Source organism: Pristis pectinata, chromosome 16 (genome assembly GCF_009764475.1).
Source record: "Pristis pectinata isolate sPriPec2 chromosome 16, sPriPec2.1.pri, whole genome shotgun sequence".
Lineage (NCBI taxonomy): Eukaryota > Metazoa > Chordata > Chondrichthyes > Rhinopristiformes > Pristidae > Pristis > Pristis pectinata.
Genome location: NC_067420.1, coordinates 44,424,047 through 44,438,042, shown reverse-complemented (window position 1 = coordinate 44,438,042; position 13,996 = coordinate 44,424,047). Strand labels below are relative to the sequence as shown.

The 13,996-nt window shown below is 50.3% G+C and overlaps 1 protein-coding gene across 1 annotated transcript; it reads right to left on the bottom strand.

Annotated features, from left to right (window-relative positions):
- Nucleotides 1-1,570: 1,570 nt before the first annotated feature.
- LOC127579058 (tyrosine-protein kinase Lyn-like) lies at nt 1,571-13,532 on the bottom strand. Its single transcript, XM_052031689.1, has 6 exons — nt 13,451-13,532; nt 9,916-10,068; nt 8,966-9,148; nt 3,785-3,861; nt 3,525-3,678; nt 1,571-1,719 (listed from the first exon to the last, which is right to left on the bottom strand). Exons 2-6 carry the CDS (start codon nt 10,013-10,015, stop codon nt 1,571-1,573), a joined length of 663 nt encoding a protein of 220 aa, XP_051887649.1. The 5' UTR covers nt 10,016-10,068; nt 13,451-13,532.
- Between the last annotated feature and the right edge of the window lie 464 nt (nt 13,533-13,996).

The following is a 13,996-nucleotide window of genomic DNA, read 5'->3' as shown; positions in this document are numbered from 1 at the left end:
TGGTTCATGTGACACCTTCCACAGGAAACAGGAGCAAGAGGCTGGTGTGGTGATTGAGAAATCTGGCTGAACACTGTCACCATCAGAGTCTGCAACAGTGCTGGGTTTGTGGGATCACAGGAAGAATATTAGATGAAAATGGAAAGTAAAAAAAAATTGCAGCTGCTGAAAATAGACACTGCTGGAAATATTCAGCAGGTCAGGCAGCACCTGCAGAGAGAGGTTCTTCATTGATTAGATGACAATGAGTTGAAGAATATCAGGTGAGGTGTGATGTACTGATTGACCGGAGAACAGAGTGGTGGGAGAGACCAGTACATCCAACTGCCTTTAATGTGACTGTGACAAGTGCAACTTGACCAGTCATGAAGCATCTGTTGGAATCATCTCCAGAACACTGACAGTAGACATTTTCCCAATCGTCTGAATGGTTTCCTGTCCCCGGGTGTAAGAGATTTCACGAGTGCTGGGTCAGATGGGGAGGGAGCGGGGGTGGGGGGGTTGGGTGGAATTTGCTGCCTGAATGGTGGAGAGGAAGAGAGCCTACCACTGGGACAGGACCTGGATGTTATCTGATGCCTGTAGCCCTGGGGCCAAACAGTTGACCCGGCTCTCGTACGTTTACCAACTGATCCAACTTTTTCATTGGAGGTGACAGCTCAACCTGTGTCAGCACTCGAGACCACCGACCTCAGCCAGGTGGGGAGAGGACGTATGGAGCTTCAACCTGCTCCTGGCTGGGTGACAAGTGCAGCTCGGGAGGTGGGGCTGACGTTGGACTTCTATTGGCCTGCAGCCAGTGTGGCATTGTCCCACTGTGAGGAGTGGCTATTCACCTCAGATCGAGGCGTTCTTGTGTGTAAAGTACCAAAAGTTAGCAGGAGCAGCAGCTGGTGAGGAAGGCGAACGTTGGCATTTATTGTGAGGGGATTGTATAAATGGGGAAGTACTGGAGTACTGCGCGCAGGGTGTGGTGTGAGGCTGCACCTGGAGTACTGCGCGCAGGGTGTGGTGTGAGGCTGCACCTGGAGTACTGCGCGCAGGGTGTGGTGTGAGGCTGCACCTGGAGTACTGAGCACAGTTTTCCCCCCTTACTTTGAGAACAGAAACACTGGCACTCAAGGCGGTCTAGAAGAGATTCACTAAGCTAATATGCAGAATGAGGACGGTCTTATCAAGAATGAATCAAATAGTTAGAACTGTAGCCTTTAGAGTGTAGCTGAATGAGGGCTGACCTCACTGAAACCCTCTGGGGACGTGATGGGGAGGTGTGGAGGTGTTTGCACTGGAGGGAGAATCTCGAACGAGGGTCATAGTCACAAGATAAGGGGTGCTCGTTTAAAACTGAGGTGTGTAGAAACAACTTCTCGCTGAGGGAGTGGAATCTCTGGAATTCCCCATCCCAGAGGGTTGTGGAGGTTGGATCACGGGGGGATTTAAAGAGGAAGTTGACAAATATGTGAAAACTCAGGGAGTTGAGGGCAAAGGGGAACTGGCACAGAGGAGGAGAGCCCTGGGGCAGATCAGCCATGATCACATTGAAGGGGGCAGGTTCGAGGGGCCCAATGGCCTATTGTTCTTTCTCACCCTGGTATGGGCTCTGCCCACATGTCACCAGCTCCATGAGGAAGATGCCAAAGGACCAGACGTCGGATTTGGAAGTGTGCGATTTTTCCTTGAAGACTTCGGGTGCTGTCCATTTAACGGCAACTTTCTCATCTGCAAAACATCATCGGCGAGACCAGTGAGACCTAGCGTGTGTCCAATGGGCCGAATGGCCTTCTGGGCTGCAGTAGTGGTGCAGCGGAGGATGCTCTGTGAGGTTGGGTGCAGAGGCAGACAGCACCATCCCAAAACTGGCAAAGCCCTGTTGCCATGGTAGTATTGCCACTCCAGAGCACCCCTTCAATCAGGCTGCAGAATCTAAAACGAAGGGCGTCCCACCAAAGGCAGGAGGAGCCTTCACCACACTGCCCCCAGTTACACACACATTGCCCAATGAGCAGTGGAGGGAGGTCACTGTGGAAAACACCCTGCTCTTCCTCAGGATAAAGCCTTGAGATCTTAAACATCCTCATCAAAGGATGGGCGCAGTGGAGCAGGTCCTTGGTACTGCGGGCAACTGTCAGCCATGATGTTGGTCTCTGGACTGGGGCTCAAACCCACACAGAGACCGCGGAGCTGCTCACTGATCCAGGCAGCAATTCCACCGGCCTCGGCCCTCAACAGCAGTTGGGCTTTGACTGTTGTAGGCCTCACGTTCCGACCATGCCTTGACTGATCTTCCCGCAAGTATTCTCCCTGGATTGGCCAATGAGGATGGAAAGCCGAGTGATTTGTGTTCCTCTGTCGCACATTCAGGTGCCGAGCACAGAGCGGAGCAGGGAAGCAGATCTCTCCGGCCCCAGAGCCAGGTGAGTACCGGGGACTCTGTATCCAACAACCATTTCAGATAACTCACTTTTTCTGTGTCAGAATTGGCCAGTTATTGTGGAAACAGGCCCTTCGGCCCACTGAGTCTGTGCCAACCTATTACCATCCATTTGCACCAATCCCATTTTACTCTCCCCACATTTCCATCAACCCCACCCCAGACTAGGGGCAACTTACAGTGGCAGATTAACCCACCAACCTTTGGGATGTGGGAGGAAACTGGAGAACCTGGGGGAAACCCATGGGGTCACAGGGATAACGTGCAAAGTCCACACAGACAGCGCCGGAGGTTGGGATTGAACCCGGGTCTCTGGAGCCATGCAGCACCACTGTGCCACCATTCTGTCAGGTTACCCATCTGTGATATCGAAGTCAGTTATTTCCTCTCCACAGACACTGCCGGACCTGAGGGGCATTTCCAACATTCTTCTCTGGCAGCTCATTCAGCTCTGACCTGCCTTTCACAGTCAGACTGGAGAAACAAAGGACTGCAGATGCTGGAATCTGGGTAAAAAACACGATGATGCTGGAGGAACTCAGCAGGCCAGGCAGCATCCGTGGAGAAAAGCAGGCGGTCAACGTTTCAGGTCAGGGTCCTGACCCCAAACATTGACCGCCTGCTTTTCTCCACGGATGCTGCCTGCCTGCTGAGTTCCTGCAGCATCGTCGCGTGTTTCATCTGCGTGTTTCATTCACATGTTTCATCTGCGTGTTTCATTCACGTGTTTCATTCACAGCCTTTACATCTCCCATTGTTTTCTCTCTCCTCAACTGCCCTCATTAACCAGACGCTGCGGTAAGTATCGGGACTACCTGGGCAACCCAGACCTCACCCTAGCAGAGATATTCCCTCTGTCTCATCCCTCCCTACTCCATCCCCTTTCAGTCTGAAAACTAACTTGTTTTTCCTCTTTCCCAGTTCTGATGCGGCTCTTTGAGCTGAAACGTCGACCATTCCTCTCTCTGCAGATGCTGCCTGACCTGCTGAGTGCTTCCAACACTTTCCATTTTGTACATTGGGTACATTAACTAGGTCTCAATTAATTGAGCACATTTCTGGTCTTTGAACAAATAATCTCAGTTGCCTGTACCTCTGCGGATGATATATCTGTGGCCGTCCAGTTTCCGAGCAAGGCTGAAGTCTCCAATCTTGCACTCTAGAGCGTTGGACAGGAAAACATTTGCCGACCTCAGATCCCGATGCACGTAACACTTCTCTTCCATGTACAGCATTCCATCGACGACCTGCAGGTACAGGAGTCTTCGTTCAGCTGCTGCCCTGGCCTCTCCTTACTGTGTCCTATCCAACCAGCCCAGCACACCACCTCTCCCAACAATAAGAAGCGCTCACCTGTCTTGCAAAGTCAATCAACACCACCAACTCCAGCTGTCTGCCGAGGTCACTCCTTAAATAACTCTTCAGATTCCCTTGAAATAAAAAGTACGTCAGTTGCCACAAGTACATCAGTTGCAGTGACAGTTTCCTAGGTTATGGTGCTGACACAGGGCAACATTGGGTAAGTCCCCACGATCCAGTGCGAGTCTTCTCCAGTGCTTCCCCCCCCTCACCCCCCTCCCCACTGACAGGATGGTGCACACGAGGAAATAGGAGCAGGAGTAGGCCACTTGGCTCCTCAAACCTGCCCCACCAGTCAATCTGACCATGGCTGATTTATGCTGCTACAACTCTGCTGTGCCAGTTCTCCATTACCATAAATTCCTCCATCTTTCAAATATTTATCTATCTCCACCTTGAATACATTTAATGATCCGGCCTCCAGTTTGTTTTGATATTACACAAGTTTTCTCTCAAAATCATTGCTCTCGCCTCATATGAGATTTTTAGTTTCACTGCTGGATGCTAAAACTTCCCAGTCCTCTGGTCTCCCACCAGCTCTTGCCACGTTGTATGCCCTACTTTGCAATTTAACCTTATCTTGACCTCTTTTGTTAACCATAGCCTGTGCCTCTTTGGTTGTGGAATCCTTTTGTCATTGGGATAAATTCCTGCTGTACCTATGGACCAGCTGTCTGAATGTCTGCCACTGTTCATCGACTGACCTGCATCGCTAAAATTCAGAAGAATGGGAGGGGATCAAAATTATGAAAGGGAGAGATAAGATAGAGGCAGGAAAGTTGTTTCCACTGGTAGGTGAGACTAGAGCTAGGAGACATAGCCTCAAGATCCGGGGGAGTCGATTTAGGACAGAGATGAGGAGAAACTGCTTTTCCCAGAGAGTAGTGAATCTGTTGAATTCTCTGCCCAGGGAAGCAGTAGAGGCTCCCTCATTAAATATATTTAACACACAGTTAGATAGATTTTTGCATAGTAGAGGAATTAAGGGTTATGGGGAAAAGGCAGGTCGGTGGATCTGAGTCCACGGCCAGATCAGCCACGATCTTATTGAATGGCGGAGCAGGCTCGACGGGCCAGGTGGCCGACTCCTGCTCCTAGTTCTTATGTTCTTAGCTTATTTTGCCAGTCCTCCTGAGACACAGGTAGGATTTATGTTCACTTGGAAAGGCAGCGACTGATTAGGAGTTAGCAAGGTTTTGTTCAGGGGAGATCACATCTCACAAATCTGAGTTTTTTGAGGAGGTAACTAAGGAAATTGATGAAGGCAGAGCAGTAGATGTGGTTTACGTGGACTTTAGTAAAGCTTTTGACAAGGTCCCACATGTTAGGCTGGTCCAGAAGGTTAAGGCACAAGGGATCAGAGGCATGTCGGCAAACTGGATCCAAGGCTGGTTTGGTGATAAGGGGCAGTTGTGGTGGATGGGCGTTTGTCTGACTGGAAGTCTGCAACGAGTGGTGTTTTGTAGGGATTGCTGCTGGGACCTTTGTTGTCTGTAACATACATAAATAGAACATAGTACAGCACAGCAACAGGCCCTTCAGCCCACCAGTCTGTGACCTGGATGAGAATGTAGGTAGTCTGATTAGTAAGTCTGCAGATGACACTAAAATTGGTGGAGCAGTAGACAGTGAGGAAGGTTGTCGAAGGATATGGTGGGACATCGATCAGCTGGAAAGCTGGTCAGAGCTAATGGCAGGTGGGATCCAGACAAGCGTGAAGTCATGCACTTTGGGAAGTCAAATTCTGGTTTGACATCTGGAGTAAGTGGCAGAAACCTCAGGAGGTGCTGACGTACTGAAGGACCTTGGGGTGCAAGTCCAGGGCTCCGGGAACGTGGTGACACAGGCGGTTAGGGTGGTGAAGAAGGCACTTGGTACGTGTGTCTTCACAGGCTGAGTTGGGACATTCACGTTGTAGCTGAACAAAACGTTGGTTAGACCGCACTTGGAGTATTGTGTTCAGTTCTGGTCACCACACTGCAGGAAGGATGTGGTAGCAATAGAGAGGGTGCAGAAGAGATTCACAGGATGTCGCCTGGAATGGAGGGCTGTAGGGGAATGGAGACTGGACAGGCTGGGTTTATTCTTACTGGAACGTAGGAGGCTGAGGGGTGACCTTATAAAATCATGGGAGGCATAGATAGGGTAGATGGTCAGAGACTTTTTCCCAGGGCAGGGCACAGGTTTAAGGTGAGAGGGGAAAAATTTGAAGGAGACCTGTGGGCAAGTTTTTCCACACAGGGTGGTGGTTGTTGGGAATGAGGTGCCAGAGGGGGGTACAATTACAACAGAAGGCATTTGGACAGGGACTTAGTTGGAAAGGTGTAGAGGGATAGGAGCCAGTACAGGGAAATGGGATGAGTGTAGCTAGGCACCATGGTCGGCACGGATGAGATGGGCCGAAGGACCCGTTTCTGTGCTGTACAACTATATAACTCCTCCTTCACACAATGGTAATTGCCCTTATTTAAGTTGAAGACAGTGATCTTGGTCCTGTGGTGTTCACCCTCAAACTGCATCTGGAATTGTATCATATTGTGGTCACTACCTCCCCAGGGATCTTTAACCACAAGATCTCTTTTTAAACCTTCCTCAGTACATATGACCAAGTCAAAAGTAGCTTGTTTTCAGGTAAGATCTGTAACATACTGTTCTAAAATGCAATCTCTGATCCATTCAACAAATTCCTCCTCTACAACACCCGTCAGTCGGGTTTGTCCAATCACTATGTAGATTAAAACCCCCCACAACAATGACATTCCCTTCAATCGTATCCTTGATATCTCCCCATTTATGTTCTGACCCATAGTGAGGTCACATTTTGGGGTCTACAGACCACTTCCTGCCCCTGCTGTTCAGGACTTCACAGACCGATCCCACGTCACCACAGCTCTGCTCTGGTACCTTCCTCGATTAGCCCACCTCCTTCCCCCTTTGGCCCGTTCTGTCGGAACATTGGATAACCTGGAACATTGAGCACCCAGTCCCAGTCACTCTGTAACCAAGGTAACATCGTACTCATACATTGCCCTCTGTGCCATCAACTCGTCTGTTGTTGTAAATGCTCCATGCATTCAAATAAAGAACATCACGCCTTGATTTTGTTTTAAACAGTTTTTCCTCCTGCTGCACTCTTCTGATCAGATTTTCTGCCGCAGCCTGTCCCACTTTGTCAATCCTCCCTCACTACCCTGTGCCACTGCACTCCCATTTCCTCTTGTTTTATTAAACAGCCGTCCGCCCTCCTGGTAAATTGAAAGCCCTCTCTGTAACCCTAGTTATGTGATTCACCAGGACACTGGTCCCAGAACAACTCAGGTGGAGCCCATTACCACACAACAGCTCTCTCCTTCCCCAGTACCAGTGTCCCATGAATCGGAACCCATCTCTCCCACACCACACTTTTACCTCCCTAATCCTACTTACCCTTTTCCAATTTGCACGGCTCAGGCAATAATCCGGAGATTATTACCCCTTTCAATCCTACCCCCAGCTCCTTTGCAGAACCTTCTTCCTGTCCCAGCTATGACCACTGGATCTTCCCTCTCCCCGTCCTTAACCCTGGCACCAGGCAGGCAACACTGCCTCTGGGATTCTCTGTCGTCGAGGCTGTTGTCACTCTCGCCACCATCTCCAAGACAGGACGTGTGTAATCTTAAAATGGTGTTGGAAAGAGATCTGAAATGAACCGTGTCCTCTGACACCGTGTCCTCATCGGGCATTGAATCCACGTCGGACAGGCTGGTAGGATATTAGTTTAAATGAAAGAAATAATTCCGTTCATGTTTGTGGTGCAATCGCTGTTAATCCGTGGGAAAGTGCTGACGGTGTGTTTGCATTAAAGTCTTTCCCAGTTGTTATTTTGGGGAGATGGATGTTGGTGGGTGACTGTATTGTCCCTTCACATGAAGGTCATGGGTTCAAATCCCACCCCAACTGCAAGACCAGGACAAGTGCATGGTATTCTTGCATTCAGTTAGATAGTCATGTGGGTTTTCTTACTGGACTGTCATTCCAGATGGACACCAGCAAAGTACGTCAGTGTTCAAAGGTCAGCCTCCTCCTCCTGAAAGTCTCCCTGTCAGAGTGGTGCAGCACAGCATCAGGCCGTTCAGCCCACTGTTCCATGCTGCCCTTGGTACCTATCTACACTAATCCCATTTATAAGAGTCACAGAGCAATACAGCACAGATACAGGCCCTTCAGCCCAACCAATCCATGCCGACCACGGTGCCCACCCAGCTAGTCCCAATTTCCTGCGTTTGGCCCAATTCCCTCCAAGCCCCGCCCCTCCCTGTACCTATCCAAGTGCTTCTTAAATGATACTGTTGTACCTGCCTCACCCACTTCCTCTGGCAGCTCGTCCCACACACTCACCACCCTCTGCGTGAAAAAGTTGCCCCTCAAGTCCCTTTTAAATCTTTCCCCCCTCACCCGAAACCTAGTTTTGGACTCCCCTACCCTGTGGAAAAGACTGTTACCGTCCACCTTATCTCTGCCTCTCATAACTTTAAATACTTCTATAAGGTCATCCCTCAGTCTCCTACGTTCCAAGGAATAAAGACCCAGCCTGGCCAACCTCTACCTGTAACTCAGGCCCTCGAGTCCTGGCAACAGCCTTGTAAATCTTCTCTGTGTTTACTAAGGTTAGGTCCACGGCCTCCTCTACCTTGGTGATACTTGTCTAGATGCTTCTTAAACGTGAGAGAGTCGCTGCCTCCAGCACCCACTCAGGCAGTGCGTTCCAGGTTCCAACCCCCTCCATGTGGAAAAACTCTCCCTCAGATCCCCTCCTCTCTGTCATCTAAAACCCATGCCCTCTTGTGTTAGAAACCCCCAGCATGGGGAAACCGTTTTTACTAAGTACCCTACCTATCTCACTCAATGATTTTATCTACTAGGTTCCCCCTCCCCCTTCTCCACTCCAAGGAAAACAGAACCCCCCCACGCTCCCCCCCCCCCCCCCAGTCTCCCCCTATAGCTGAAACGTTCTATCCTGGTGAATCCCCTCTGCACCCCCTCCAGTGCAGTCACACCCTTCCTGTAGTGTGGTGACCGGAACTGCACCCAGTGCTCCAGGTATCCTGGCTCAGTTGAGGCTGGAATGGGGGCAGGTGAATCTGTGTTGGAAGGACTGTGCCCCCTAACACTGAGTAACAGGACTTCAGCAATTACCTTGGCTCATGAACTCAGTGACGATGAGCATGGGCTGAGACTGGGTCACCACCCCGAGGAGCTGGACCAGCCGATGGTGCTGAAGACCTCTCCTAATGCTGACCTCCTGCAGGAAGGCTTCAGCTGGGGCCTGCTCCACATCCCACACCGTAACACACACCCTGGTCCAGCTGCCGCCCAGATCTGCAGAGGAACAGCGAGATTCACATAAACATCACACGGAGTGCTGGCTCGGCACTGACAAAACAGCAGCTGGATAATGGGCAGGAGGATTTGTCCCCATTCAGTCTGGACGTAGATAATGGGGTAGAAAGCCATCTGTCCAGGTTCACTGGCAGTAGATCAGTGTGGAAACAAGCAAGGTTCTGGGGTTGGGGAATAAGAATTAGAGGCCATAGGTTTAAGGTGAGAGTGTAAAGATTTTTTTTCAATCTTTTTATTAGTTTCCAAATTAATACAGATTAATATATAACATCAATGTTCGTACATGTAATACAGGGAGATCAGGAGAATAATCATGGCATAGATGATCATAAAGGACAATAAAATATAAAAAAATCTTTAGATTTCATGCTCTTAGTAGATGAATGTAATATAAAAGAAAGGAAAGAAAAAGATTTATTGTGCATATAAAAGAAAAAAAATCCCCAAATCAATAAAAAATTGTAAATAATATATCAAACCAAACTGAAAAGAAAATTCCAAAAAAAAATACAAAAAAAAAGAAAAAAAGACTGGACTGAAATTTCTCAGCAGAAACAGAGCAATATTATGTCGAAAACTCCATTCCTCTAAACTGAAAAGTTATTGAAAAGGGATCTATATCATATGAAAGTATGATTTAATAGGAACTTGAGGGCCAACTTTTTGTTTAATATACAGAGGGTGGAACCAGTCTTCCAGTGATGCTGGTGATTCACGGGACCCTAACCTGGTGAATCTTTACGTACCCATCTTCGCCTTTCCAACACACCCCGCATCGAGTTTGCTTTTCAGTCTGATGGACTTCCTCGGAATCTCAATCCCATCCACCTCCAGACTCTCGGGCATCGCCTTTTTGAACGAGGGGCTGGCTAGCCTCTGACACAGGCCATCTGCGTCTCCTGAAGAGCAAGTTGTGTCCACGTTAGTTCCGCCAGTGCCTGGACTCTCAGCCAGCAGCACACTTACACAGCGACCTGTGCTCCAAACATTCAGGGTGAAGTTCAGAGCAGGGAGAGAGCCAGGCCTGACCTTCATTCAGCTCCAGGACCTCAGTCACAATAAGGCTAAGACTTGGTGGAAGACGTCATTGTCGGGGGTTATTCATTGATTCGCACCGTGCAGATGTTGCTGGGAAGGCTCTGAGGTCAATGACCTGTAAGCCTCATCACAAAGTGGATCTGGAGCTGTTCAGAAAGGAGGCTGTGCAGGGATGCAGGTGAAGTGGAACATGCAGCCGGACAGGGTGGGCGGTACGTAGGGATAACCTCACATGTCATAAAGTAAAACTCATAGCAAGACACAAGTAAACGTCTGCCTCACCGAAGTCAAACCTGGTCCGTGTAGCTCAGCTGGTTTGTTTTAATTCGAACGTGCAGTTTAACTTGGTTACCACTGGAACTGGTTACTGAGTTGGTTCCTCCACACAGAGGTTTCGTCCAGTACAATGCAACCAGCAAAGATAGTTTAGCTCCAATATTCCATTTGACTTTGACTCCTCTAGATAGATGTGGCATGAGGTTTTAAAAGTCAAAGGCACTGCACTCTGCCCATGAAACGCATGGATAATTAATCTTTTCTACCGACAACTCCTGGGCACCAGAGAGCAGAGAAAGCAGGGACGAACTTTGACCAAATCTGCCCGAGGGTTTGTTGATAGCTTTAGAAATGGAAAACCCTCTCTCTCTCTCCCCACATTCACCATTTCGTGACATACTGTTTCACAGTGTGTGCGCCCCAGACCCATTCCTCAGTACAAGCTCACAACACGTTTCCACAGCTCGTCCCCCCTCACAAACACCACCGACCCACTGTGATGTCCAGCACTGCAGGAACACGGGTCTGGTTTGGAAGGTTAGGTTAGGTAGTGTGGGGATGCCTGGAGATGTGCCCTTGTCTGTGAAAGACAAAGGGCAGCATCTGTGGGGTGGTGCAGGGACACCAGTGTGGGTCAGCCGGTGTGACTGGTTGTGTGGACACGTACAGTGAGCTTGCACCGAGGAACACACAGTACAAAACAACAGCATATCTGTGAGAAAGTGGGAGAGACAAAGAGAGAAAAACAGTTTGAATCTGTGAGCCACGGATCCTAGCCTACTGAGAGATTGTCTCTGAACAATCAGATACAACAGCTGGACTTGTCCCTACAACCAATGACAGGATGAGCAAGGGGACCTGCCAGAAGGAATAGTTGGTTTGGTGGTGGGGGAGGGAGGGAGATGGAGGACCCCCAGAGATTTGGATCCTCAGGGAGCTGTGCCGGAAGCAGGGGAGAAGGAAACGGAAAAGGTACCACTGAGTAAGTGGGATTCATATCCTGGTGGGTAGGAGCCTGCACGGAGTTAGTGGAAAGGTGGGGGGTGTGTGTGTGTGTGTGTGTGAGAGAGTGGATAGTGTGCGTGTGATAGTGTGTAACATAGTGTGTGTGTGTGATTTTGTGTGTGTGTGTGAGAGAGAGAGAGAGTCCATCTGTGTGTGTCTGTGTGTGTGCATATGCAACAGTCGCAGATAAAATCCAGTAATGTTTGCGTGGATCCCAAAGGGTCTTTTCAGGACCATGAGGGGAGTTCTGGAAAGGACTGCTGTGTCCCTACATCTTGGAGGCTGCCAGGACTGCCTTAACCGAGTGAGGAAAGAAACCAGCTGATTCAACAGCAGGAACTTATCAGGGTGGGAATTTAAACAACAGGACTGGATCTGATCCTCAGCAATGGATGACGTGGGAACGCTCTGTTGAGTTTTCTATAATCTCTATAAACGGGTGCACAACTTGTCCCAGTGGGGGCAGATGATGCAGTTCTTAAAATCAGATGTGACAGCGCAGTGGAGTGCCCCCTCACTTATGAGGGAGTTGATGAGGGGGATGTGTGTGGTGGGACCTCACACCCCGAGGGTGCACGTTCTGCTGTTAGTCACTGGAGTGGCCGTGGTAGGAGACAGGCCCAAGAAAGGAGCAGTGTTACAGGAAGTGGGGGGGGGGGGGGGGGGAACAACTGTCTGAGGACGCAAGGCACACAATTGCACCATGACCCTCACCTACTTGGGTGTAATGAGGTTGTCACGGTTACTGCAGGTTAGCATGCATCATCCTCCAGGGGGCAGCATTTGCAGGCTGCACTATCTAGTAACCAGCTCTAACCACCGATGAAGTTTGATAACTAGCAGGGTGACAGGCCACATCCTTGATGATGATATCAGATCCCCCCAGAAGCCAGTCAATGGAAAGTGGAGCAGTTCTGGAGGAGCAGCTCAATGGTCCAATCAGCAGATTAAGGTGATGTTGGGACGTTCAGGCACATCCGTCATCCGACTAGCCCGGAACACAAGGGAACACTTGGATAACCCCGGCCAGCACCTGCCTCAGCTGGGTCCGGAGTGAAGGAACGGTACAACTGTGAACTCTGGTGGATATCCTGGGAACTGCTGCAGGGTCTGTGCTGGTTAACCTGTTGGTACTTGCTGTGTAACTCAGCGCAGCACAGGAATGGTGTTGCAACCGAGGAGGAGGAGCTGCCACACCTGCAGCACAAGGTGACAGCACAGGAGGGGGGAGAAGGGATCAGTATGTCTGATGTACATCACTAGATGGTGTGCCATGGGGAGTTACCCTGATTGGATGTGAACAGACCGAACCAGTGACCACCTGCCCACACTGGAGAGCGACGGGGAGGCTGGCATGGATTGAGGGTGAAAGACCTCATGGTGCTTAGCAGAGATGTGCTGGCCGATGTTATTACTTAACCACCACCGGCGTGGATGAACTGGTGACCCACATCACTGCTGTACACAAATTCGCTAAAGAACTTTACATCAGCTGGCAGTGTGTCCAGGAGGGATGCAATGGCTGTGCAGAGCTGGGTATTGACCCTTCCAGGGAACCATCTGCTGGTGGGGGCCAGCGGTGAAGTTCAGGAGGTGACAGGTGTTCCTGGAGCAGTATCCAGTGCAGTGTCCTCCTGGTGACTGGAGAAGGTGCCAGGCTCAGTCCTGCACTCTTGTGCTCACAGAACACACCCACAGCAGCAGGGCATTGAGACCAGTGTGCCCCTGTGGGAGCTGCCTCATTAAAAGAATTTCCATTTCTATAGGATGTCCCAATGTGCTTTACTGCCAATGATTTGCTTTGGAAGAGTAGTCACTGTTGTAACATGGGATAAGCACTGCCCAGTGGTACACAGGAAGCTCCCACAAACAGCAACGTGACGATGAGGCCCACTGAAGGACAGTTATTGGCTGGGACGCCCTCACTCCCCACAGCCGTGGGTAAGAAAGACCCCAACTTACTGCGATAGTACTTGACCAGCTCCTGTAGGCTGATGAACCTGACTCGAGGTTTGATGTAATAACCACTGGGGCTGCTCGAGATCTTGTAATGGATCACTCTGACACCCTGCTTGGGATCCCAGTGTTTAACCAGCAGAGCATAGCAACCTGCTCAAGGAAGGGAAGAGAAACATTTCAGGACCTCTGAGCATCAGGAGGGGAGTTTCTCTTGTTCAGGCACTCAAATGCACCTCACACACACTTCTACACCGACCTTGTACCTGTTCACACCCCAATGGCTGAGCCTTTCCCTCCCCTCCCCTCTTCCTCTGGGCCCTTCCACCATCCTATCTTCTTCCACCCCACTCAGCCCCACCGGCCTCATCCATTGGGCTCCCCTGGCTTCACCCACCGGCCTCACCCTCCGGGACCCTCTGGGCCTCACCCACCGGCCTCACCCTCCGGGACCCACCAACCGGGCCTCACCCTCCGGGCCCCACCGACCGGGCCTCACCCTCCGGGCCCCACCCTCCGGGCCCCACTCACCATTAGTGGCTCCACATTCCT

What these genes read in the sequence shown, in the direction of transcription:
- LOC127579058 (XM_052031689.1), bottom strand. Translation starts at nt 10,015, where the DNA reads ATGCCCGAGAGTCTGGAGGTGGATGGGATTGAGATTCCGAGGAAGTCC. An exon ending in TGTTGGAAAGGCGAAGATGG is followed by an intron (nt 9,149 to 9,915) that starts GTACGTAAAGAT and finishes GTTCCTCTGCAG; the next exon opens with ATCTGGGCGGCAGCTGGACC. An exon ending in CACTGAGTTCATGAGCCAAG is followed by an intron (nt 3,862 to 8,965) that starts GTAATTGCTGAA and finishes TTTTATTTCAAG; the next exon opens with GGAATCTGAAGAGTTATTTA.